Source organism: Pongo pygmaeus, chromosome 3 (genome assembly GCF_028885625.2).
Source record: "Pongo pygmaeus isolate AG05252 chromosome 3, NHGRI_mPonPyg2-v2.0_pri, whole genome shotgun sequence".
Lineage (NCBI taxonomy): Eukaryota > Metazoa > Chordata > Mammalia > Primates > Hominidae > Pongo > Pongo pygmaeus.
The window spans coordinates 84,484,876-84,508,641 of record NC_072376.2 but is presented as its reverse complement, the minus strand read 5'-3'; the positions used below and the strand labels follow the sequence as shown (position 1 = coordinate 84,508,641).

Here is a 23,766-nt window from a genome sequence, read left to right as displayed (position 1 = left end):
TCAAAACAAGAGGAAATAGATGCCAAATGCAATGATATAATGGGAGCAGTGTTTAAGAAATAAATTAACAATTATTATTGGGTATCATATATTCTTTCCAACTATATTGCAAGATGGAAATTATTACAATTTTTCCAAAGGAAACAGAGACTTTTAAAATGTTAATAAAATGTAGGTAAATTTTAAAAAATTATTTGCAGTTCATAAAACAGTCTCAAGTAACGATAAGGCGGTAAAGCTAATCATTAAAAAAAGACTGTTACTGGGAGGAGAAACTGGCTTAGAACGTTTAAGTTGTTTTTAATTTTAACTCAATCATAATTTAAGTGTAATGAGAACACTTAACACACAGTATTTACTATTATATGTCACTAGTAATGTTAAATCCCTTTGGTTTATCTGTTATTTTAAATTAGCCATACAAGTTGTCCACCTTTTGGGTACAAATATATTTAATCTATTTCAGGGCCGTATTTCCTAATGATAGTAATGACTGTGCGTGTGAATGCGGTAAAATTCTGTAGGTGTTGCCATGCGAATCTGGGTGTTTGGATGCATAAATTAAATAATTTATGTAAAGTACTTATCAGAGATTCAGGCACAAAGAGCTAAAATGTCAGTAGTATAAGCCTTCACTGTTAACATTAAATCTTTATTTTGAATCTAGACTCAAAACCAGATGATTTCAAATACCTTCAAAGATTTCATCACTAACCTTAATTCTCCATAATCTATTTTTGGTTAACTAAGTTGACACTTTTCTCTGGGGGCTTAAGGGTCAAGTGAACAAGTTTGAGCAAGCCCTAGATGATTTCAATATAACTTCCTAAGAAAGGAAGGATACCCTCTACTCATCCCCACTCCTTTGTGAAGCAGTGGGGAGAATAATCAGATGTCTTCCATCTGCTTTTTTTAACCTCTTTCTATTTTGTAGATCTTGACATTTCACCAAGCTTCCTATATGAAGAAGAAACACATGGATATGAACATATCCAAGGTTTTAATGTTTCAAATAAGAGATTTGTCATATATGTTAAGCCTTTCTTAGGATTCTATATCATATCTTGTTATATTAAGAAATGTTTATAGTTTTACTAACTTGTAACATGGTTGATTTACTGGGAAAGTGGTTCTCAGCTATGGGGCATGTCTCATGCTATAAATACTGACCCATCATCTGCCATGTGCAAGGCCTATTTTAGGTATTGGCAATATTCCAATAAGCATGATAAAAATTGTTGACCCTCTTGGAGCTGGCCTGAATCCTCCACCAAGCTTCAAGAGAGTAGAGTTTTCAAATTTTTAATTTCCTCACCTGGTCCATAATTATCAACCCAAACCTCAACAGGAGCAGTTTTCTAATAGGTTGATTGTTCCTTGAGTGCAGTTACTGTATATTATTAAGCCTCATAATTATATCCAAAAGTGTCTGCCGTGTGGTAGACATGCAATAAAATTTTGATCGATTCAGTCTTTTAATAAGTATTTTAATGCTATATGCCAGGTATATGGTGGTTAACATAAAATAAGCTTATTTCCTGACCTCAGTGAGATTATAGACTGGAGGAGAAATCAAATAATTACATCATAGCTTACATAAGAACTATGCAAGGAACTGACAGTTTGCTGGGAAAGAGAATAACAGAGCAAATGGGTGATAGAGGTTATACATAGACATGATGATTAAGAAAACCTCCTTTCTCCTGTAATCCCAGCACTTTGGGAGGCCTAGGCAGGCAGATCACAAGGTCATGAAATAGACCATCCTGGCTAACACGGTGAAACCCCGTCTCTACTAAAAATACAAAAATTTAGCCAGGCATGGTGGCGGGTGCCTGTAGTCCCAGCTACTCAGGAGGCTGAGGCAGGACAATGGCGTAAGTAAACCCGGGAGGCAGAGCTTGCAGTGAGCCTAGATCGTGCCACTGCACTCCAGCCTGGGCAACAGAGCAAGACTCTGTCTCAAAAAAAAAAAAAAAACAAACCAAGCAAACAAACAAACAATAACAAAAAAAAACAAAAAAGAAAACCTTCTTTCAGGAATTGATTATTAAATTGAGACTTAAAGTAAAAGATCCAGCCATTTAATAAGGGCATGTGTTTTAGTAATTAAAAGGTCATTGTGGCTCAAGTTTAGTGTGTAAGGAGTCAGGCAGAGCTAGGAGAAGAAGGCAAGCATCTTTCAGGTCATAGGAGGAGCTTAAATGCCTTATAAAGTACAAAATAAAAGCCAGTGAGGGTCGGTTCCTGCTTCTCTCGGCCTTGTAAAGAAAAATTGGAGAGGCCCAGGGACAATGAAGACAGACCCTACTGGAAAGTAGGTATAAATGTCTAGGCAAGAGAGGATGCTTTATTAGACAATGAGGATTGCAGTAATAATAGATGGTTTATGGTAAAATCAGTAGGATTTGCTATTGAATACATGGGCTGAGGGAAAGAGATGAATCTACCATAATTTATACTTTTTTTTTAGCTTGAACATTCTGTTTGTTAATGGTACCATTTATGTAGATGAGTTGGTCAATAAAAAAATAGATTATAGAGAATTAAGGTTATCGATGAAATCTTTGAAGGTATTTGAAATCATCTAGTTTTGGGTCTAGATTCAAAATGAAGATTTAATGTTAATAGTGAAGGCTTATACTACTAACATTTTAGCTCTTTGTGCCTGAATCTCTGATAAATACTTTATGTAAATTATTTAATACTTTCCAACTCTAAGATGCATTCAGCCTTAGTCCCAGTTCACAAATGAAGAGATTGAAGCTGAAAGAAGTTAGGTGATGTTCCCAGTGTCAGACAGCTAGTATGGCAGTCAGGACCGGAGCCCAGATCTATATCTGCCTTCTGAGCTTTAAGCTCTTCCTCCCCAAACTTCACTGCCTCTCATTACAAAGTTGAGGCATTTTATATATCTCTTGCTAGATAAAACTCTGATGTCTTTCCTTTATCTGTTTCTGCGTCTTGTTTAAACGATTCAAGTCATTGAAATGAGAATTCAGTTAGTTACCTGATTGAATCAAACCAGTTAGCAATCTAGTTTAAGATTCTAACAGGCTGATGAGGCAGATTTGTATGGTTAAGATGGTAGGTTGTTTTCATTCAGTGTACCAAATGTTTTCCATCAGCAACACTCTGCTGTCTGTGACAGGTCAAAGGTATCTTTTTTATTTGCTAAGATCTATGAAATGGTCTTCTGGGTCTAATGTGCCTATTAACATTTTTAGGGTCCTGTAAATAGAATTTATGCCTTAATCTCAGGATTTATTAAATGATAAGAAAGCAGTTCATTTAAAAGAGTGCCTCCCAGTACAAAGAAACAGTCTTGGACTTCTGCGAAATTATAGATTATTGAGTGAATTCATCAGTTTCTTTGTATATTGAAATTAGCTACTTACGATGGACAGTGAATGAGCATAAATGTGTGATCTGAACAGGGCAGGCTTCCCTAACCAATATTTGTAAAGAAAATTATAAACTCCACAGCCGTACCCTGGTCCTTAAAAAGTATTAATGGACTTATTCAAGAGTTAGCAGCAAATATATGTGGTTACTGGTTACTTGACGATGGTTATATCAATACACTGCTTTTGATTTTTTAACTTTTTCTGAAAACATTGAATGTGAGTGCAAGCAGATTTACCTGGAAAGTATACATATTCATGCAACCTTAGCATATCATGTAGCAGTTTTCTGTTTTGAGTCATTGTTTATAATCCGTTTCTTACATTTGAATTCATATCAATCCTCTAGGCATTTATTCACCTAGCATACATAACCTACCATAGGCAAAGTCCTGTTAGATTCTTGGGAGACAAAAATTAATAAAACATAGCACCTTTCTACAAGGAGCTAATTGTAGCAGGTAAAATAAACCAATCAACAAATGATAATAATAAAATGTGATAGAGATCTATAAAATATATTAATCTTCAAGAGATTCAGTTGCAAAGTACTATGTAAACATGAATTGAAAAAGAGAGGATATGGTTTGGCAAATAATGCCAGTGGCCAGTGAAATCTTCCTAAGACGACATGTCATTTGAGTTGGACTTTTTCAACTAAATTGGCATTTTCCTGCTAGAAAAAGGGCAGATAGGTCTTGGAAGATGAGGAACAGCTTGTAACAAGATACTAGAAGTATTAGTTCACGGAGTCTTTGGAGACACTCTAGATTGGCCTGCATGGTAAAATTGAAAGGTATTTAGGGGAGATGGCAGATGAGGAGACTGGAAAGAGAAGCTGGGGCTAACTTTTGAAAATAATAAGTGCCATACTAAGTAGTTTGAATTTCATCTTGTCAAAGAAGAGTCATAAAGGGTTTTTAAGATTAGTGACTTGATCAGTCCATGTTTTAGAAAGAGATGCATTATTAGAATTATTTGGAGGAGAGAGACTCTGTTACACACTATGCTATGAACACGAACACATAGTTTCTAAGTTCATAGTGTCTATCTGGGTCCAAACTCCTTGTTATGTACACTATAATTCTCTACCTCAACAAATTGTCTTAATTTCCCCGATGTGGATTGAACATACCAGATCACAGAGACAGATTGCAGCAAGCACAAGTCAATTCAGCCACCTTTTATAAAAACATACTCACCTTCCCAGGAATATCCTGACCTATCACTCTAGAAGCAAGTCCCCACATCACGTGTTACCTTAACGTAACACAACATCCACACAGTATTGCTGATTAAGAGGTCCGTTTGATTTTTACTGAAGCGTCTCAGTTTCCTCTTCCTTTCCCCCTTTGCTTTTGCAGCCCCAAATTCCCTTCCTGAAATTCACACATTCTTCTTTCTTAGGTTACAGATGTCAGACTGACCTTATCCTTCCTTAATTTGTTACAGCCTTTATATTTTCCCAGGTTGTAAAACACAGAAGTTTATAGATTCCTGTGCAAACCATCTTTCTCAATCTTGAGAAAAGGTAAACAGTTCTACCTGGGCTTTTGCTATGTGTCCATTGTTACAAAGGACGCAAGAGTGTGTAGGACCTCACAGCTGACTGCCTATTCTTGGGCTTTCCAAAGCTCCTTTGATACTTAAATGAAGTAAAGCATAATCACATAAAAGGACAGACTCATGTTTATTGAAAACAACCATCAACCCTTACAATCTTCCTTTCTGGAGACCTACTCAAATGTGCCCAAATCACCTAAATACAAAATATTTGCAAAAGTTTTCACAAGTTATTGCAACAGTCTGCATGAGCTGATTGGTTACTAAGCTGCTGGGTGTGGAGGTGGACAGGTTTGACAGATGTCTGCAGTGCTTGGTACTAGAATGACTCTAATACTTGAAGAAGAAGAAGGAATCAAGGATGATTTAGTCTGTAACTGGGATAAAATATTTAGAAGAGAAAAACAGGTTTTAGAGAGAAGATGGGTGTGCTGTGAGGTATCCAGTTATACTTCCAAATAGATAGTCCTGTTACTGGAGTTGAACAGATGGCCCTCACACATGAGAGAGATGAATCACTGTTAGACACATAAAAGTTTGGGGCCAGGCATGGTGGCTCATTCATGCCTGCAATCCCAGCACTTTGGGAGGCCGAGGTGGGCGGATTACCTGAGGTCAGCAGTTTGAGACCAGCCTGGCCAACATAGTGAAACCCCATCACTACCAAAAATACAAAAATTAGCCAGGTGTGGTGGTGTGCACCTGTAATCCCAGCTACTCAGGAGGCTGAGGCAGGAGAATTGCTTGAACCCAGGAGGCAGAGGTTGCAGTGAGCCGAGATGATGCCATTGTGCTCCAGCCTGGGCAACAAGAGTGAAACTCCGTCTCAAAACAAACAAACAAAAAAACCAAACTTTGGAATTCATCAGCCTATAGGTATTGGTTGAAGAAACAGCAGTGAAGAGAATATTGCAGGGGAAACACGTATCAAGAGAACAGTCAAAAAACAAACAAACAAACAGACCTTGAGCAACACTGACAGGTAAAGGTTAGGCAGAGAAAGTAGAGCTAATCTTGCTAAAGAAACAGAATAGTGACATTGAAGAATATAATGGTAAACAGTACCAGGTCCCACAGAACATTGTAGATAGTTTTTGTTTGTTTGTTTGTTTGTTTCATGAAAGAAAGTTGAGAATGTTACTAAGAGAAGAAAAGTAATTTTTAGGAAAGAAGCGATTAAACCAGTGGCATGGAGGGGATTTTTGGAGTGACTGTCTAGAGACTCAGGGCTTCCACCATGACAAAACAGCAACAACAACAACAACAAAACACAACATAGAGCAAGGTATTTGCGAAAAGAGAACAAGCACTGATATCATATAGACTTGATAGCTTTGCTAATCATTTGAGGAAAACACTGTGTGTCCTCTCTGGGTCTCAGTCTCCTTATAAAGTAGCAATGACAATGTCTGTTCTCTATAGGATTCTGAGTTCTCTAATATATGTTGAGCTTTTGCACTTGCTCTTCCCTTTGCCTAGATTGCTTTTTCCCTAAACAGTCACACAATTATTCCTTCCTGTCCATGGTTCTCCCTTTCCTAACTACCCAATCTCAAATAGTACCCAATCTTTACCTCCTCTTGTCCTCCTCTGTCTTGTCACTCATATATTTGTTTTCTTCATTACACCTATTCCCATTTCAAATGACATTTCCCGCATGTCTTTTTGCATTCATTTTTTTTATGCTTATAGGCTGTTTTACCCAATAGAATATATGCTTCATAAGAACAGAGACTCAAAGGTATTGACTATTCCATTCTCCACCCCCAGAACATTTGGGCACATAGCCACTGTTCAATAAATATTTGATAAGAGTATCAATAAACAGTAGTTATTATTAATGTGAGATTGGAGATGAGGGAAGAATTGGCAGATTGGGAGACACCTCTGTTTTCTGAGGAAAAAGAATACTGAGTATGGGCCTGAGAATCGAAGCAGGTATGAGTTTGGAACTTTTACCTATGTAAGAGTTGTGGATAGAGTAATACTTTTCTCAGTCCATTTCAGAATTCTTTTTTTTTATTTTATTATTATTATACTTTAAGTTTTAGGGTACATGTGCACAATGTGCAGGTTAGTTATATATGTATACATGTGCCATGCTGGTGCGCTGCACCCATTAACTCGTCATTTAGCATTAGGTATATCTCCTAAAGCTATCCCTCCCCCCTCCCCCCCACCCCACAACAGGCCCCAGAGTGTGATGTTCCCCTTCCTGTGTTCATGTGTTCTCATTGTTCAATTTCCACCTATGAGTGAGAATATGCGGTGTTTGGTTTTTTGTCCTTGCGATAGTTGATTGAGAATGATGATTTCCAATTTCATCCATGTCCCTACAAAGGACATGAACTCATCATTTTTCATGGCTGCATAGTATTCCATGGTGTATATCTGCCACATTTTCTTAATCCAGTCCATCATTGTTGGATATTTGGCTTGATTCCAAGTCTTTGCTATTGTGAATAGTGCCACAGTAAACATACGTGTGCATGTGTCTTTATAGCAGCATGATTTATAATCCTTTGGGTATATACCCAGTAATGGGATGGCTGGGTCAAATGGAATTTCTAGTTCTAGATCCCTGACGAATCGCCACACCGACTTCCACAATGGTTGAACTAGTTTACAGTCCCACCAACAGTGTAAAAGTGTTCCTATTTCTCCACATCCTCTCCAGCACCTGTTGTTTCCTGGCTTTTTAATGATTGCCATTCTAACTGGTGTGAGATGGTATCTCATTGTGGTTTTGATTTGCATTTTTCTGATAGCCAGTGATGGTGAGCATTTTTTCATGTGTTTTTTGGCTGCATAAATGTCTTCTTTTGAGAAGTGTCTGTTGATGTCCTTCGCCCACTTTTTGTTGGGGTTGTTTTTTTTTTTTTCTTGTAAATTTGTTTGAGTTCATTGTAGATTCTGGATATTAGCCCTTTGTCCGATGAGTAGGTTGTGAAAATTTTCTCCCATTTTGTAGGTTGCCTGTTCACTCTGATGGTAGTTTCTTTTGCTGTGCAGAAGCTCTTTAGTTTAATGAGATCCCATTTGTCAATTTTGGCTTTTGTTGCCATTGCTTTTGGTGTTTTAGACATGAAGTCCTTGCCCATGCCTATGTCCTGAATGGTAATGCCTAGGTTTTTTTCTAGGGTTTTTATGGTTTTAGGTCTAACATTTAAGTTTTTAATCCATCTTGAATTAATTTTTGTACAAGGTGTAACGAAGGGATCCAGTTTCAGCTTTCTACATATGGCTAGCCAGTTTTCCCAGCACCATTTATTAAATAGGGAATCCTTTCCCCATTGCTTGTTTTTCTCAGGTTTGTCAAAGATCAGATAGTTGTACATATGCGGCGTTATTTCTGAGGGCTCTGTTCTGTTCCATTGATCTATATCTCTGTTTTGGTACCAGTACCATGCTGTTTTGGTTACTGTAGCCTTGTAGTATAGTTTGAAGTCAGGTAGCATGATGCCTCCAGCTTTGTTCTTTTGGCTTAGGATTGACTTGGCGATGCGGGCTCTTTTTTTGGTTCCATATAAACTTTAAAGTAGTTTTTTCCAATTCTGTGAAGAAAGTCATTGGTAGCTTGATGGGGATGGCATTGAATCTACAAATTACCTTGGGCAGTATGGCCATTTTCACCATATTGATTCTTCTTACCCATGAGCATGGAAGGTTCTTCCATTTGTTTGTATCCTTTTTTATTTCATTGAGCAGTGATTTGTAGTTCTCCTTGAAGAGGTCCTTCACGTCCCTTGTAAGTTGGATTCCTAGGTATTTTATTCTCTTTGAAGCAATTGTGAATGGGAGTTCACTCATGATCTGGCTCTCTGTTTGTCTGTTACTGGTGTATAAGAATGCTTGTGATTTTTGTACATTGATTTTGTATCCTGAGAGTTTGCTGAAGTTGCTTATCAGCTTAAGGAGATTTTGGGCTGAGACAATGGGGTTTTCTAGATATACAATCATGTCATCTGCAAACAGGGACAATTTGATTTCCTCTTTTCCTAATTGAATACCCTTTATTTCCTTCTCTTGCCTAATTGCCCTGGCCAGAACTTCCAACACTATGTTGAATAGGAGTGGTGAGAGAGGGCATCCCTGTCTTGTGCCAGTTTTCAAACGGAATGCTTCCAGTTTTTGCCCATTCAGTATGATATTGGCTGTCGGTTTGTCATAGATAGCTCTTATTATTTTGAGATACATCCAATCAATACCTAATTTATTGAGAGTTTTTAGCATGAAGGGTTGTTGAATTTTGTCAAAGACCTTTTCTGCATCTGTTGAGATAATCATGCGGTTTTTGTCTTTGGTTCTGTTTATATGCTGGATTACATTTATTGATTTGCATATATTGAACCAGCCTTGCATCCCAGGGATGAAGCCCACTTGATCATGGTGGATAAGCTTTTTGATGTGCTGCTGGATTTGGTTTGCCAGTATTTTATTGAGGATTTTTGCATCAATGTTCATCAAGGATATTGGTCTAAAATTCTCTTTTTTGGTTGTGTCTCTGCCCAGCTTTGGTATCAGGATGATGCTAGCCTCATAAAATGTGTTAGGGAGGATTCCCTCTTTTTCTATTGATTGGAATAGTTTCAGAAGGAATGGTACCAGTTCCTCCTTGTACCTCTGGTAGAATTCAGCTGTGAATCCATCTGGTCCTGGACTCTTTTTGGTTGGTAAGCTATTGATTATTGCCACAATTTCAGAGCCTGTTATTGGTCTATTCAGAGATTCAACTTCTTCCTGGTTTAGTCTTGGGAGGGTGTATGTGTCCAGGAATTGATCCATTTCTTCTAGATTTTCTAGTTTATTTGCATAGAGGTGTTTATAGTATTCTCTGATGGTAGTTTGTATTTCTGTGGGATCGGTGGTGATATCCCCTTTATCATTTTTTATTGCGTCTATTTGATTCTTCTCTCTTTTCTTCTTTATTAGTCTTGCTAGTGGTCTATCAATTTTGTTGATCCTTTCAAAAAACCAGCTCCTGGATTCATTAATTTTTTGAAGGGTTTTTTATGTCTCTATGTCCTTCAGTTCTGCTCTGATTTTAGTTATTTCTTGCTTTCTGCTAGCTTTTGAATGTGTTTGCTCTTGCTTTTCTAGTTCTTTTAGTTGTGATGTTAGGGTGTCAATTTTGGATCTTTCCTGCTTTCTCTTGTGGGCATTTAGTGCTATAAATTTCCTGCTACACACTGCTTTGAATGTGTCCCAGAGATTCTGGTATGTTGTGTCTTGGTTCTCGTTGGTTTCAAAGAACATCTTTATGTCTGCCTTCATTTCGTTATGTACCCAGTAGTCATTCAGGAGCAGGTTGTTCGGTTTCCACGTAGTTGAATGGTTTTGAGTGAGTTTCTTAATCCTGAGTTCTAGTTTGATTCCACTGTGGTCTGAGAGACAGTTTGTTATAATTTCTGATCTTTTACATTTGCTGAGGAGAGCTTTACTTCCAACTATGTGGTCAATTTTGGAATAGGTGTGGTGCTGAAAAAAATGTATATTCTGTTGATTTGGGGTGGAGTTCTGTAGATGTCTATTAGGTCCGCTTGGTACAGAGCTGAGTTCAGTATTCTTTTATATCTGGCCAGAATCACTCAGGCTATCTTGTCGATACTTGTTTACTTTCAGTTATACAAAAGTCTCTTTAAAAAAAATTTGTATATATATGGTGTTTATTTGCTTCTATATAAATAATAGCAATAATTACTGCTAATTTTTTTGTATTTGCAAGGGCCAAGCATCAAGTACTGTACATATATGAACTCATTTATTCCTTTCAACAATCCTATGAGGATAATACTGTAATTATCCCAGTTTACAGGTGAGGAAACTGAGGCACAGAGACAAATAACATGCCCAGCATCACATAGCTAAGAACGAATCCAGGCAGTCTGACGCAGAGCTCATGCTCTCCACAGCTAAGCTATCCAGCCTCTCAAGACCTAATCCACCCATCTGAACAAAAAATGAGTGTTGCTTTGTTGAAGCCAGACAAAGCTGTTCATCAGCTAGTCAGACAAAGCAGGTCAGATTGTCCTGCCAGCGAAATGTCCTGGGAGAATTTGTCCTGTCCGGTAACAAACCTGGAAGGAATTTTCATTTCAAGGAAAGGAATACTTGATTTGATTTTACCTTTTCCTCCCTCACATCATTGACAAACTCTTCCAACATCAGGTCATCTGAAAATTGAATTAATGTTCTGTTTACCCCTTCTTTCAGGTAATTTAATAGAGACTCTAGGCTCAATCCTGAACACCTCACAGAAAATCTACCCATGGTCCAATAGGTTGGCTCACATGGTGAAAAGATACTCAGTTTCTTTTTGTAGATGTACTTTGGTTTGCATTGCGCAGTGTCAAATACATCACTTAGAATGTTTATGCTTACTGCTTTTCTTGCAACCCAAAACACTGGTTATACATTTCACCCTTTATTTCTTTTCTTATTTAATTTTTCTTCTCTAGCTCCTCTTTATTTCTTCTCAATATTTTCTGGAATACTGTTATACTGATCATCAATAAATCCTTATTTATATTCAGTTTAGAGCCTGACTCCTCATTTTCTTAAAATTTACATAAAGAAGATTATGAAAAGGAGCTGCAAATTTTACATTTTCTTTGTCAATATGTTTCCACACTATATTCTTAAACTCAAAGGTTGAGAATCACTATTGATGATTTGAAAACCACATCCTATGTATAATGACAGTGTTGTGGCCTATAGGTCTGTGGAACTACAGCAAAATGGGTATAGCTATGACCCTGAAGTCAGACTGCTAATTTTTATCCCTTGCTCGTGTACTAATTGTACTTGGGCAAGTTACTTAACTTCTCTGGGCAATGAGAACATCTGTCCTCTATAGGATTCTGAGCTCTCTAATATATGTTGAGCTTTTGTACTTGTAAAATGGAGTTAATATCTCTAAAGTTATTTCAAGGATTAGTTGAATCAATATAGGTAAAGTGTTTAATGCAGTGTCTGGAAGCTGATAAGCTCTCTGTATTATTAGCTGTTCTTTTCTGTTGATTTTGCTTTTACTTCAGAAAAATTACTTTCCTTTTCACTAAAAGTTGTAAAATTACTTCCTTAATAAATAATAATTATTTAGAATTATTAAGAATTTTCTAATAAGAATTTAGCCCATCTTGACAGATTCAAATTGTTAATTTAGTATGATATCCTTTTAGTTCTTTCTCTATATTATTTGAGTGTTAAAAACAGCCAGATCATGAGAATTTCCTTATGCCTCTTATGTAATTTTGCAATCAGATGACATTTTAAAAAGTCTAAATAATGATTTTTTCAATATTTTTCTTTGCTTTTAAGAGTCAAATGAGTAAGCATTTAAAACGTAGCATTTTTCTCAGGTTATAATATTTTACAATTCTTATTTAATTTCAAGGAGATTGTTTCATTTATGTGTAAATATAGGAAAACACTGATATACTGACTGGTATGTAAGCACATTCAGGTGTATGAAGCAGCTTGTCCTTTGCCCCTCTGAAGCGTGCATACTGCCATCTGCTGGAAATAGCTTTTAAATGATTTTTCCCGGTAATTTTCTTGATAATTTAAACTAGATGTTTCATTGAGATTGAGATTTAACAAATTTCAAATAGAAGAATCTTGAGGTCCCTTTCAGTAAAAACTGTGATTAAGGCAATTGTTTTTCTTGAACTTTTCAGGTAGATTATGAAAATACACTCACAATTTTTTTTTTTAAACTTTGTGCATGGATGGGGGATAGGAGCTCAAGTACTTTGTATTTTGCTGAGTATAGTTGTATGACCTTGCTTGTTTTGAGCAACAACACTGTGAAACAGACAAAGCAAGTAAAATTAGAGTTCGTCAACAAGAAAATCGAGACTCGGGTTAAATGACCAACCAAAGGTCACTCAGTTTATCCGTGGCCAAGCTGGGAACAGAACCCAGGGTTTTGAATATCTAATAATATGGTGCCATATTATTTCTCCAACTCTTATCATACTCCATTTGTTTCACAATGTAAAAACACTACATCTCAGGAATTGATAGGGCCTGGCAAGATGAAAAGCAGTCAAATTATTAAGTATATTTTGGAAGTGAACAATATGGAGGAACTTTTTTAAGCCTTGAAAATCAAAATAAGAAGATACAGTGCTTTGTACAGTATAGACAGCTGGTTATTTGCCATATTGAAATAATACTTTGTGCTATGTAAAAATATTATTCCCTTGTATTTGATTATTTCTACCTATAACAATTTATGTATACTTTGTGAATCTCAAAATGTGTGCTGACTCAGAACATTCTTAAACTGATTTTGGTTTCTACTGGGTCACCCTGTTTTCTAATTAGCCTGGCATAATAGTGACTTTTGTTTAGTAATACTTTTATTTTGGTGAATGGTAAATCTGAATTTTAAAAATGCTCTTTTATTCATTTTATAATATCCTATTTGCTATTGAGATTAATAATTTTGTCCATTGTACTTTCTTGACACTGTGTTAATTTTAAAATTCACTAAGTACAAATGAATTAACTAATTTAGGATGATTATATGTGCATTTTATACTGACTCAAATATCACAAGCTATTTGTCATTATTCCCATCTTTTCTTCATTTTATTATTCTAAGACTTTCTGTTGTAGGAGCTTCTTATAGCATTGATGTATTACATATGTTACAGTATAGCTGTCACTGTTATATGCATTGGCTGTAAGTGTGTCCTACTCTTCCTTACTTCTCCTTCTCCAGAAATTAATTCACTTTTTCTGTCTCCTTTTCTTTAGTTTTGTTTTATTGTTATCTAGTTTTGTTTATTTACTAACACTGCTTTCAACCTTATTTTAACATCAAGTGCATTTTACATCTCAACTTCATTAAACTAAATACATGTTATAACTTGGTGTGCAAAGCCATGTTTCTAATTTGAAACAGCTGCCTTACAAGAAGCCTCTTGGGATAGACATGAGTCTCTGAATGAATGTGTTGGTGACAGGCCTGGTTGTTGACTTTTAACTTTTATTGCAACTATAAAGTTAGGAATATGTTATCAGATAATGAATCCAGAAGAGGAGGGTGGAAGATTTGATTCACTTTTCAACTAGGCAGCATGAAGTGTGGCATAAGATAAGAGAATCAGCCCATGACTAAAAAGCCCATAAGAAACAACAGCTTTTTGTCTAACATTCACTTTTTCTTTATATTGAGCTGAAATTTACCCCTTTAATAATGTGAATGGTTTTAAGTTTTATTTCCTATAGATATATACAACAAATCAAACCACTTTTCCATATGAAGGCTATTAATTCTTCCATGTTTTTCTTTTCCATTTCTCATACTCTAATATCCTTAAAAAACCCCTTCCTCCCTCTCACTCATAAAATTTTTGAGCAATTTGTTTGCATGAGTTAACTCTCTTAATTCTCATCCTAACCCTATGAGATATTATTTTTATTATGTCCATTTTATTGAGACTCAGAAAAATAAAGGTCTCACAAGCAGTGAGGGGTTGAACCAGGATTTATCTGAGACTATTAATATGTGGCATTCAGGCTTTTAACCATTATGTATCCCCAATCCTTCTTTATAAGACACATTTTCTAGCCTCCTTGCTGTTAGCTCTTCTCAGAATATATTCATGTTTTGTCAAGCACCTCTGTCATAAGACAGCCCAGAAAAATGTACTCAATACTTCAGGTTTTCTGTAGCCTAGAGTGGGACAACTTGGGCATGAGCTATCTGCCTGCACACTTATGCAATCCAAGATTGTATTGCAGATTTTTCTTCACAGCTTGGCTTATCTCGTGCAGGTATTAAACTGGGTCTTACCATTCTATGTATGTGAGTATGTGTGTGTGTGTGTGTGCATATGTATATATGTATAAATGTATGTGTGTATACATGCGTTTTTCCACTTAAAAGGACTTCACATCTTTTCTTTTTAAGTTATACTTTGTTATCTCTAGTATATTCTAGCTTAGCCAGATTTTTTACTTCCACCTTTGCTGTTCTTTTCTTGTTTGTGACTTCTACAAATTCAATAAGTATGCTTTCAGTCTGCATTCAAGACCCTGATATTTTTAAGGTGTTCTGTGCAGTCACATTGGATTCTTGAAACAATTCAGTTGAGACTTCTTTGTCTTTTTCTTGGTCAGTGTGGCAAATCAAAATACTATGATTTGTGAGTTTCTTGTTTTAGAGCATTCTTCAATAATTCTTGAGTTATATTTATTTTTAAAGCCACTCTCTATGAGATTATGCCTGTCTTTTCTGTGCAGGTTTCAGGTTGCTGTGCCTACTGTTCAAATCTCCAGGATCTGAAGCTGAGTTGCAGTTAGTTTTTCATCCCTCTTTTAGTCTTTTTAACAAGTGTCGAGTCCTTATTCTAAGAACTTTGCTTCTAGCCTGGTAACTCCACCTTTCTCCTTCCTGCTAACATTTGCCATGTTGCTAAGCATTTTTTATTTGCACTAATTCTGCACTAGCTTAATAAGAAGATACAGTTACAGTCCACTTCAGATTCATATCTGCCAGTAGCTCACTGTGTGTTTTGCATGTCAGATAATTTCTACAGGCTTTATTTTCCTCATCTATATAAAACAGAATTGCACTATGACCTCTGAGGTTGCACTTACTCCAACATCTATGATTTTAAGTATACCAAGTCACTTTTAGAAATTTCAGCCTAATTTTTTAAAATTAAATAAAAAGCAGTGACTCAAATTTGCTCTTCTGAGTTGCATCCAGGGCGGACATTCATCTGATAGATACTCGTACAGTCTCCTTAGTAACTTAAATATTGGAGGATTTCTATCTTGTAGGACTTTCAAGCAGTCATTGCCTCAGCTGCCCCACCTGCTAGCTGGCACTCAGATACACTACCACAGCTCCTGCACACAGACCCCATGGCCATTGGCTCTCTTAACCAGACGTAGCACCCCTGGTTGTCACACAGGCACCCCAGTGAGCGAATGCTTGCTGTTTTCCTTTACTGTGGTTGCAGGCAGCTCACAGGCTAGCAGATGATTTGCCAAAGTCACCCTCCTGTGGTTGCTTTTGGCTAATGTTATATTTGGATTACATCACACATAGACTCCTTCTAACACTGCACTAGTATAACAAAGCCCTTTTGAGCATGTCCTGTATGTTCATATTACTGTGGAGTTTACAAAATTAGCAATTTACATATCCAAAGATTGTTCCAAAGCTAAAAGTAAATGACTGCATTTCAGAGTTCAGCTATTAAACTCAATTTAAAAACAGCAATTTACTCACCTATTTGTGGTAATTACACAGCTTATATGTACATCTCATGAAATCCTTGGTGTTTCCTTTCATTTAGCAATTATCTTTTTTTGTTTCTAGGTGAATGAAATTTACCATGATGAATCCCTCGGAGTGCATATAAATGTGGTCCTGGTGCGCATGATAATGCTGGGATATGCAAAGGTAAAATGTCTTAAAACATGAATTATAAACATTAGGGACTGGGTTAGCAAATAGAAGACTAAATTGTTCAAGCTACATCTAACTTAAGGCATAGATATATTCCATATAAACCCCTAGTTGCTTGAAATTGAGAAGAAACTGCCACATGAGTGGAGACTTCCAAATTTCAGCAGATTATGAATGATTTTTGTGCGACTGCCACTTGCTTATTTATTTCTGTCTAAAGATGTAGATAATTACCCTGACTTTAGGTGTGACTTATGAATGTAAATGAATGGATACTATTATGAGGAGAGAGAATTTCCTTAGCCTATTGTTATCATCGAGTGTGTGTTTCATTTATTCATTAGAAGGGATTATATTGAATGCCTACTAAGTGCCAGACATTTTCTAGGTGCTTGGAATGTATAATGAAGAAAAAAAACAAAGATCTTTGTCTTCTCTTGATTCGCTAAAAACAATATTTTATATGCATATATCTTTCCACTTAAGAGGGAGGTGCAGAGTGAATGTTTTTCATTTAAAAGAGCTTTAATTTTTTCAAAAGCAAAGAGTTGGATAAAAATGCACATAGTAGGCATTTCATGTAATATAATTGAGTTTAGCTCCTTTAAGGAGGAAACATACAGGAAACGACTAGCTTGACAACTTTCTTGATGTTTAAAATTACACATCTCTCTCCCATAATTAATCCTCCTGATTATGAAATACTAACGAAGTTGTACATTTAGGAAATAGGAAAAATCCATGTGTTTGCATTTCATTGTACAGTTAACCTCCACTTATCATTTTATAATGATAGAGTGTCATCGATCTTTATCACATAAACCTGACCTACTTTATATTGCCAACAAGGAATATGAGTTAACTCCAGCTGGAAATAACAGCCTCCAATTGGTTGGTAAAGCGTTTGTTTGGAAAAGTATGTGATCAGTATATAAAAAAAGGAAACTGATTTTATTAAGAATGTAAACACTGGTAATAACATTTACTGAACTATAACAAAATTCGCCTGTCAGTCAAATAGGGACAAATTTTTGGTTCCAAGTTCAAATTTTCATTTCATCAGAACTACTCTGAGAAGTGTGGCTAGTGAGTTCTTGAAGGCTGGGCCGTTTTCCCCCCTGAATTTTTAACTCCTGACCCTAATGTGATGGTAGCAACATTCAAAGAACTTATTTTCTTATATCAGAACTGGAAGAGTCCACCCCTCTTCAGTAGCATGAAGTTAAAAAAAAATGGGAGTTTTTGTTTTTGTGTTTTAGTGTAAAGTTAATATAATTTGATGGTTCTCCATAGACTAAGATTTCACCAGCCTTGTCAACTCATGGAAGAATTCATATTCTCCCCACGTTGATTAATTCTGGATCGTAAAAAATAAACAAAAATCTTAACTAAGATTTTATACCTTCACATCTCTGGAAAAACATGCCAGAATCTTTCTCAATATTTTTGTTCTTAATTCTATGAAACTGAAATCTAAGCCAAATCAGAAATTATTTAGACTACTAAAATTATTACCTAAATGATTAATGTTAAGTTGCCTCACAATAGCAAATCTCAGTATCAAACATTCCCATGCTTTGGGAGGCTGAGGCAGGAAGATCATTTGAGGTCAGGAGTTTGAGACCAGCCTGGCCAACATGGTGAAACCCCGTCTCTACTAAACACACACACACGCACACAAAAAGCCAGGAATGGTGGTGGGCGCCTGTAATCCCAGCTACTCAGGAGGCTGAGGCATGAGAATTGCTTGAACCCGAGAGGCAGAGGTTGCAGTGAGTCCAGATCGTGCCACTGCACTTCAGCCTGGGTGAGAGAGTGAGATTCTGTCTCAAACAAAACAAAACCATTCTCATAATTGGTATCATTTGACTTTCACACAGGTAAAATTGATTATTATTAAAATATCCTTCATGGGCATTTAGAATTCACAAATCAAAGCAAATATCAAAATAAGCCCCAAATATTATTGAATCATTGTTTAAATACTTTAATCCCAAACTCAACTTCAGAGGAAATTATCAAACGAAACATTTGGGAAATTGTCAGGTGTGTCTTTAACATATTGTTTTCTTTTAGTCCATCAGCCTCATAGAAAGGGGAAACCCATCCAGAAGCTTGGAGAATGTGTGTCGCTGGGCATCCCAACAACAAAGATCTGATCTCAACCACTCTGAACACCATGACCATGCAATTTTTTTAACCAGGCAAGACTTTGGACCTGCTGGAATGCAAGGTATTCCCATCAATATGTAGAAGAAACACTTGAGGGCATGACTTTTAAAAAGTAATCCTAAATCAGGCAGTCTGTTCAAATGTTCAGCTCTCCACCACCACTTTCCACCACACACCGGCCAAGCATACATTTTCTTTCTTTTGCTTACAGTGACTTATGTGGAGTTCTCAATGTTAAATGCCACTTAAATACCATCGTAAATTATACTTGCTTTTAAAATAGTGATTGTGCATTTGGGGCGTGGAGGGGGTGCTGTAAAATGCAGTGTGATTTCCACTAACTGTTTGGAATGAGAAAAGAGATGCCATGAGAAATGACTGCTGCCAAAGAGCTTTCTTCCAAAGTCAGCTTACATTTATCTAATAAATTCTGATGTGGACTTTGGAAGAAGCAGACTGATGATTTTCTTTTTAACATTGATGGAATTTCTGGCTTCCTTCATCAGTACCACGATATGAAGGACCATTTACTAAAACAGAAAGACAGGGCTTAGCTGGTGGGCAGAAGAGAATGGTAACCCCGGGCCATTCCTTCCCTTAGGAAAGGAGAAAATGCAGACCCAGTGAACCTTTTTAGAGAACATTACCTGTGGCTTTCCCAAGAGAATGTCACACAATGCTAGTAGGGAAATAATGCTACCCCTGTTTCCTGAAAGGCTTTTACTTTTTTTCCCCTAGGCAAAGGTCCAGTTGTAATTCTTAATGGGTTTTCTCATAAAATGAAAATAAAAGTAATTGTTATTCTCTACAGGATATGCTCCAGTCACCGGCATGTGTCATCCAGTGAGAAGTTGTACCCTGAATCATGAGGATGGTTTTTCATCTGCTTTTGTAGTAGCCCATGAAACAGGCCATGTGTAAGTCACTGCTGACAGCTATAAAGCCAAAAAAAGATCTTTTCTTTCCTGCTTCTCCCAGTATTGTTTCCTCTTTGGGCAGAATGCATGCCAGCATACAATTCTTGTCTTTTGCCAAGTGTGAAGAGCTGCAAACAGAGAAGAGGTCATGCACTGAAACTAAATGAGTGACTGGCTTGCAGAGGCACTCCTGTGGTTTTCAGAGCTATGGAATAAGAAAGGCATTTCTGTCAGATTGCTGTTGATTTCCATTTCTGTGACTTCTTCAAGAAAGCCACATTGACTTAAAAATACGTTATTTCCCAGGGCTTATTTTCAAAACCAAAATTAAGTGAAGGCGGTAGCCCCTGATTCTTACCACTGAGGTCTCTTTGTGTTCTAGGTTGGGAATGGAGCATGATGGACAAGGCAACAGGTGTGGTGATGAGACTGCTATGGGAAGTGTTATGGCTCCCTTGGTACAAGCAGCATTCCATCGTTACCACTGGTCCCGATGCAGTGGTCAAGAACTGAAAAGATATATCCAGTATGTCCCCTGCTGCATGTCATGAGAGTATTTATTTTATAGCCTACAGACATGAAACTGACTCTTAGGACTTGATCATAGCAAAATTCCCAGTAAATGAAAACTATTATGATAAACATTTTCTTATGACTTAGAACATTCGGCACAACAATTTGATCATGGAATCACAATACTTGAAGCCATAAGTCTAGAATATAAGTAAACTTTTAACTGTAATGTAATTTTCCTTTAGTAAATTGTTATAGAATCTTTGATTAATGGTCAAACTTGAGGATGGGGGGAGGATGGTCATGTGGTTCCTGCATATGATACGAGCTGTACTCTACAGTATAGGTGTCAGGATGTGCCCTACCACACCATGTGGTGGTTTAATTAGTGACTCAAATAATCATGGCTCTACTACATTCCTAAGTCATGTTTAGTTTACTTTCCTGGCATGAATACAGGTAAAGAGTCTTTTTCTAAATGGAACCAAAACCAAAACCTTAAATATATGTTTTTGCAAACTTGCTGTATGATCTGGGATGAAATTCTAAAGTATATAAGCTAAGACTACTTTTTTTTTAATCAGGACATGATTTTTTTAAGTGAACATTTAACTACATGCAATATTTTTCTTCCTACAGTTCCTATGACTGCCTCCTTGATGACCCTTTTGATCATGATTGGCCTAAACTCCCAGAACTTCCTGGAATCAATTATTCTATGGATGAGCAATGTCGTTTTGATTTTGGCGTTGGCTATAAAATGTGCACTGCGGTATGTTGCTCACAGTTGATGTAGATTTTGCATCTTGAAATCTATTTGTGTAGCTCCTGCTTGGTGAGATTTGCAGACTCACTGGTGCAAGTATAATAATATCTAGCAATTATTTTGTGTTCATTGTGTTGCTATGTGCTACAGCTAAATGCTTTAAATATATTGTCTTATTTAATTCTCATAACAGACTAGAAGAGAGCTGATGTACTTTTATTTTAGAGAAGATAAAGCCAAGACTTAGAGATTAAGCAACTTGCTTAAGTCACACAGCTGGTAAATAGGGGAACTGGACTTTAAAACCAAGGCTGGCAGGCTCAAATCTTCATGTTTTTTGCATGCCCTGGTTTTTGTGACCTTCAGAGAAGATGATTGTTAAGCCTTAGATTTATTGCTTTTCTTTAGCTTGATGGCAGGATTCCATATATGTGTGACCATAGGGAAGGATTGTACTGGTATAGACTAGTAACAGAATCATATGGCATAGCATGGGGGTCAGGACGGTGGGTCAGGTCCTGGATATGACGCTTTCTTTTTTTTTTTTTTTTGAGATAGAGTTTCACTCTGTCGCCCAGGCTGGAGTGCAGTGGTGCGATCTCAGCTCACTGCAACCTCTGCCTCCTGAGTTCAAGCAATTCTCCCACCTCAGCCTCCCGAGTAGCTGGGATTACAGGCATGCACCACCACCGCCAGCTAACTTTTTTTGTATTTTAAGTAGAGATTGGGTTTTACCATATTGGCCAGGCTGGTCTCAAACTCCTTGACCTTGTGATCCACCCGCCTCGGCCTCCCAACATTCTGGGATTACAGGCGTGAGCCACTGTGCCCAGCTGATGCTTTTTAAATATATAACCTTGGGCACCATATTTAATCTGTCTGGGCTACTTTCTCTTGTGTAATATGTGGATAATGATAGTATTTATCTGATAAGATTGGTGCAAGGATTAAATTTGATAATATAATTAAAGTGCTTAGCACAAGAAAGGCACGTATGTATGTTAAATGGAATCCATTAAAGCCAGTCTTGCCTGTAACTATTCACACTAGATATATGTTTCATTAAATTTCCATATGGGTCTTTAGTAGTTCATTTAAAAAAAAAAAAAAAAAGGAAGGCCTTTTTCTATGTTGGAGCAAACTTTGTGTGTTATAGCAAGGAACATAAATGTTTCATGGGGCTAGAAAGAAATTGATTGCTGTCTGAAACCTTCCATATACAACCATTTGGTCTGTCTATAAGGTATACACTGTGAGCTCCTAATTGCTTTCATTAATGTTTTAGGTCAGAGAATTCTAAAGCTTTGGCTTAATGTCATGGAAAAGTAGAATTTCCACATTCAGTAATAAGGATTAGAACAAAAACCCCACATCTAAAAAGGTGTACTAGTAAAAAAATTTCTGTGCACATAAGGGTGTATGTAGGTAATTAGCAGTATAGGCAATAGATACGTGGATAAGCTGTTGTTTGATATTTTTTAAAATCTATATAATGATTGGTAAGATGTTTACATTTAGAGAGAAAAAAGAGCAAACAAGCAAAGAGCACACACAAATATACGTGTTTGCTTATACAAACATTTGGATATTATAATGTGGTATGTTCGGAAAATAAAAACCATTCTGAAGAGTATGATAACCAAGACTCTAGTCTTGTGCTGTTAGTGTCTTACTTCTAACCATAACTATAGCCCTAACTTGTAATCCATATTTCTCAGCAATGGATTGGTATGAGAATCAAATATATGGAAAATATTTCATGAACTATATGAATGTATTATGATAGTTTGTTGTACCTAGAATACTTTATCTTACACAGAAAGTTTGACAATTTTTTTCTGCTTTTAGTCAACTAATTATAAGTATTTATTATTATTATTATTATTTTGAGACGGTGTCTCACTCTGTCACTCAGGCTGGAGGGTACAGTGGTGTGATCTCGGCTCACTGCAACCTCCACCTCCTGGGTTCCAGCGATTCTCCTGCCTCAGCCTCCCAAGTAGCTGGAATTACAGGCATGCACCAACATGCCTGGCCAATTTTTTTGTATTTTTAGTAGAGACGGGGTTTCACCATGTTGACCAGGCTGGTCTCCAACTCCTGACCTCAGTGATCCACCCATCTCAGCCTCCCAAAGTGCTGGGATTACAGGCGTGAGCCACCATGTGCCCTTTTATTATTTATATTCAACTGTCTATCTCATACCTACAGAGATAAAGAAAAGACATTTTGATAGCTTGAGAGCTGCCAAACCATTATATTTTCATATTTACAATATTCATAATTACTAAGTCTTTAGAAAATTTCAACATTGTCTATTTGGAAAACAAAACATAGAAACAGCAAGCAAAAACATTAAAAGTCAACCAGATAATCTCAGACAACTCATTGTTTATCATTGTTATTTTAGAAAAGCAGAATAAAAGTATTTTCTACCTGAAATTCTTACGCAGTTTTTTTTTTTTAACATTTCACAACATTGGCTATTAACTTGAAATAAACATATCCAAGAAACAGGACAGAAGAAACTGTATAGAATATGTTTTTGGTGCATGTCATGCTAGCTGAGAGTTCACTGAGAATCTGATTATCTATCTTCCAGTTCCGAACCTTTGACCCATGTAAACAGCTGTGGTGTAGCCATCCTGATAATCCCTACTTTTGTAAGACTAAAAAGGGACCTCCACTTGATGGGACTGAATGTGCTGCTGGAAAAGTGAGTATATCTATTTACACAATAAATATGTAAGATATGTTGCATAATTATCATCTTTAAAGGTCTGGAAAATGGTAAACACAGCTGCACTGTCATTTTTATGAAAACCATAGTATGCAAGGTTTTATTATAGTAACGTACTAAGATAGTATACTAGCTCCCTGTGGCCAAGGTAACAAATTATCACAGATTGGTGGCTTGAAACAATGGATATTTATTCCCTCACAGTTCTAGAGGCCAAAAGTCAAAAATCAATTTCAATGAACTGAAATCAATGTGTG

The 23,766-nt window shown here is 36.6% G+C and overlaps 1 protein-coding gene across 2 annotated transcripts in view; it reads left to right on the top strand.

The window, feature by feature from the left end:
* The window catches only part of ADAMTS3 (ADAM metallopeptidase with thrombospondin type 1 motif 3), a 281,972-nt gene that overhangs the window by 224,340 nt on the left and 33,866 nt on the right, over positions 1-23,766 (top strand). For both annotated transcript variants that reach the window (XM_054486086.1, XM_063663751.1), the window contains 6 exons: positions 16,312-16,395; positions 18,478-18,634; positions 19,385-19,490; positions 19,873-20,016; positions 20,643-20,775; positions 23,372-23,485. In XM_054486086.1, the coding sequence (XP_054342061.1) occupies positions 16,312-16,395; positions 18,478-18,634; positions 19,385-19,490; positions 19,873-20,016; positions 20,643-20,775; positions 23,372-23,485 (738 nt within the window). The remainder of the gene's footprint in view (positions 1-16,311; positions 16,396-18,477; positions 18,635-19,384; positions 19,491-19,872; positions 20,017-20,642; positions 20,776-23,371; positions 23,486-23,766) is intronic.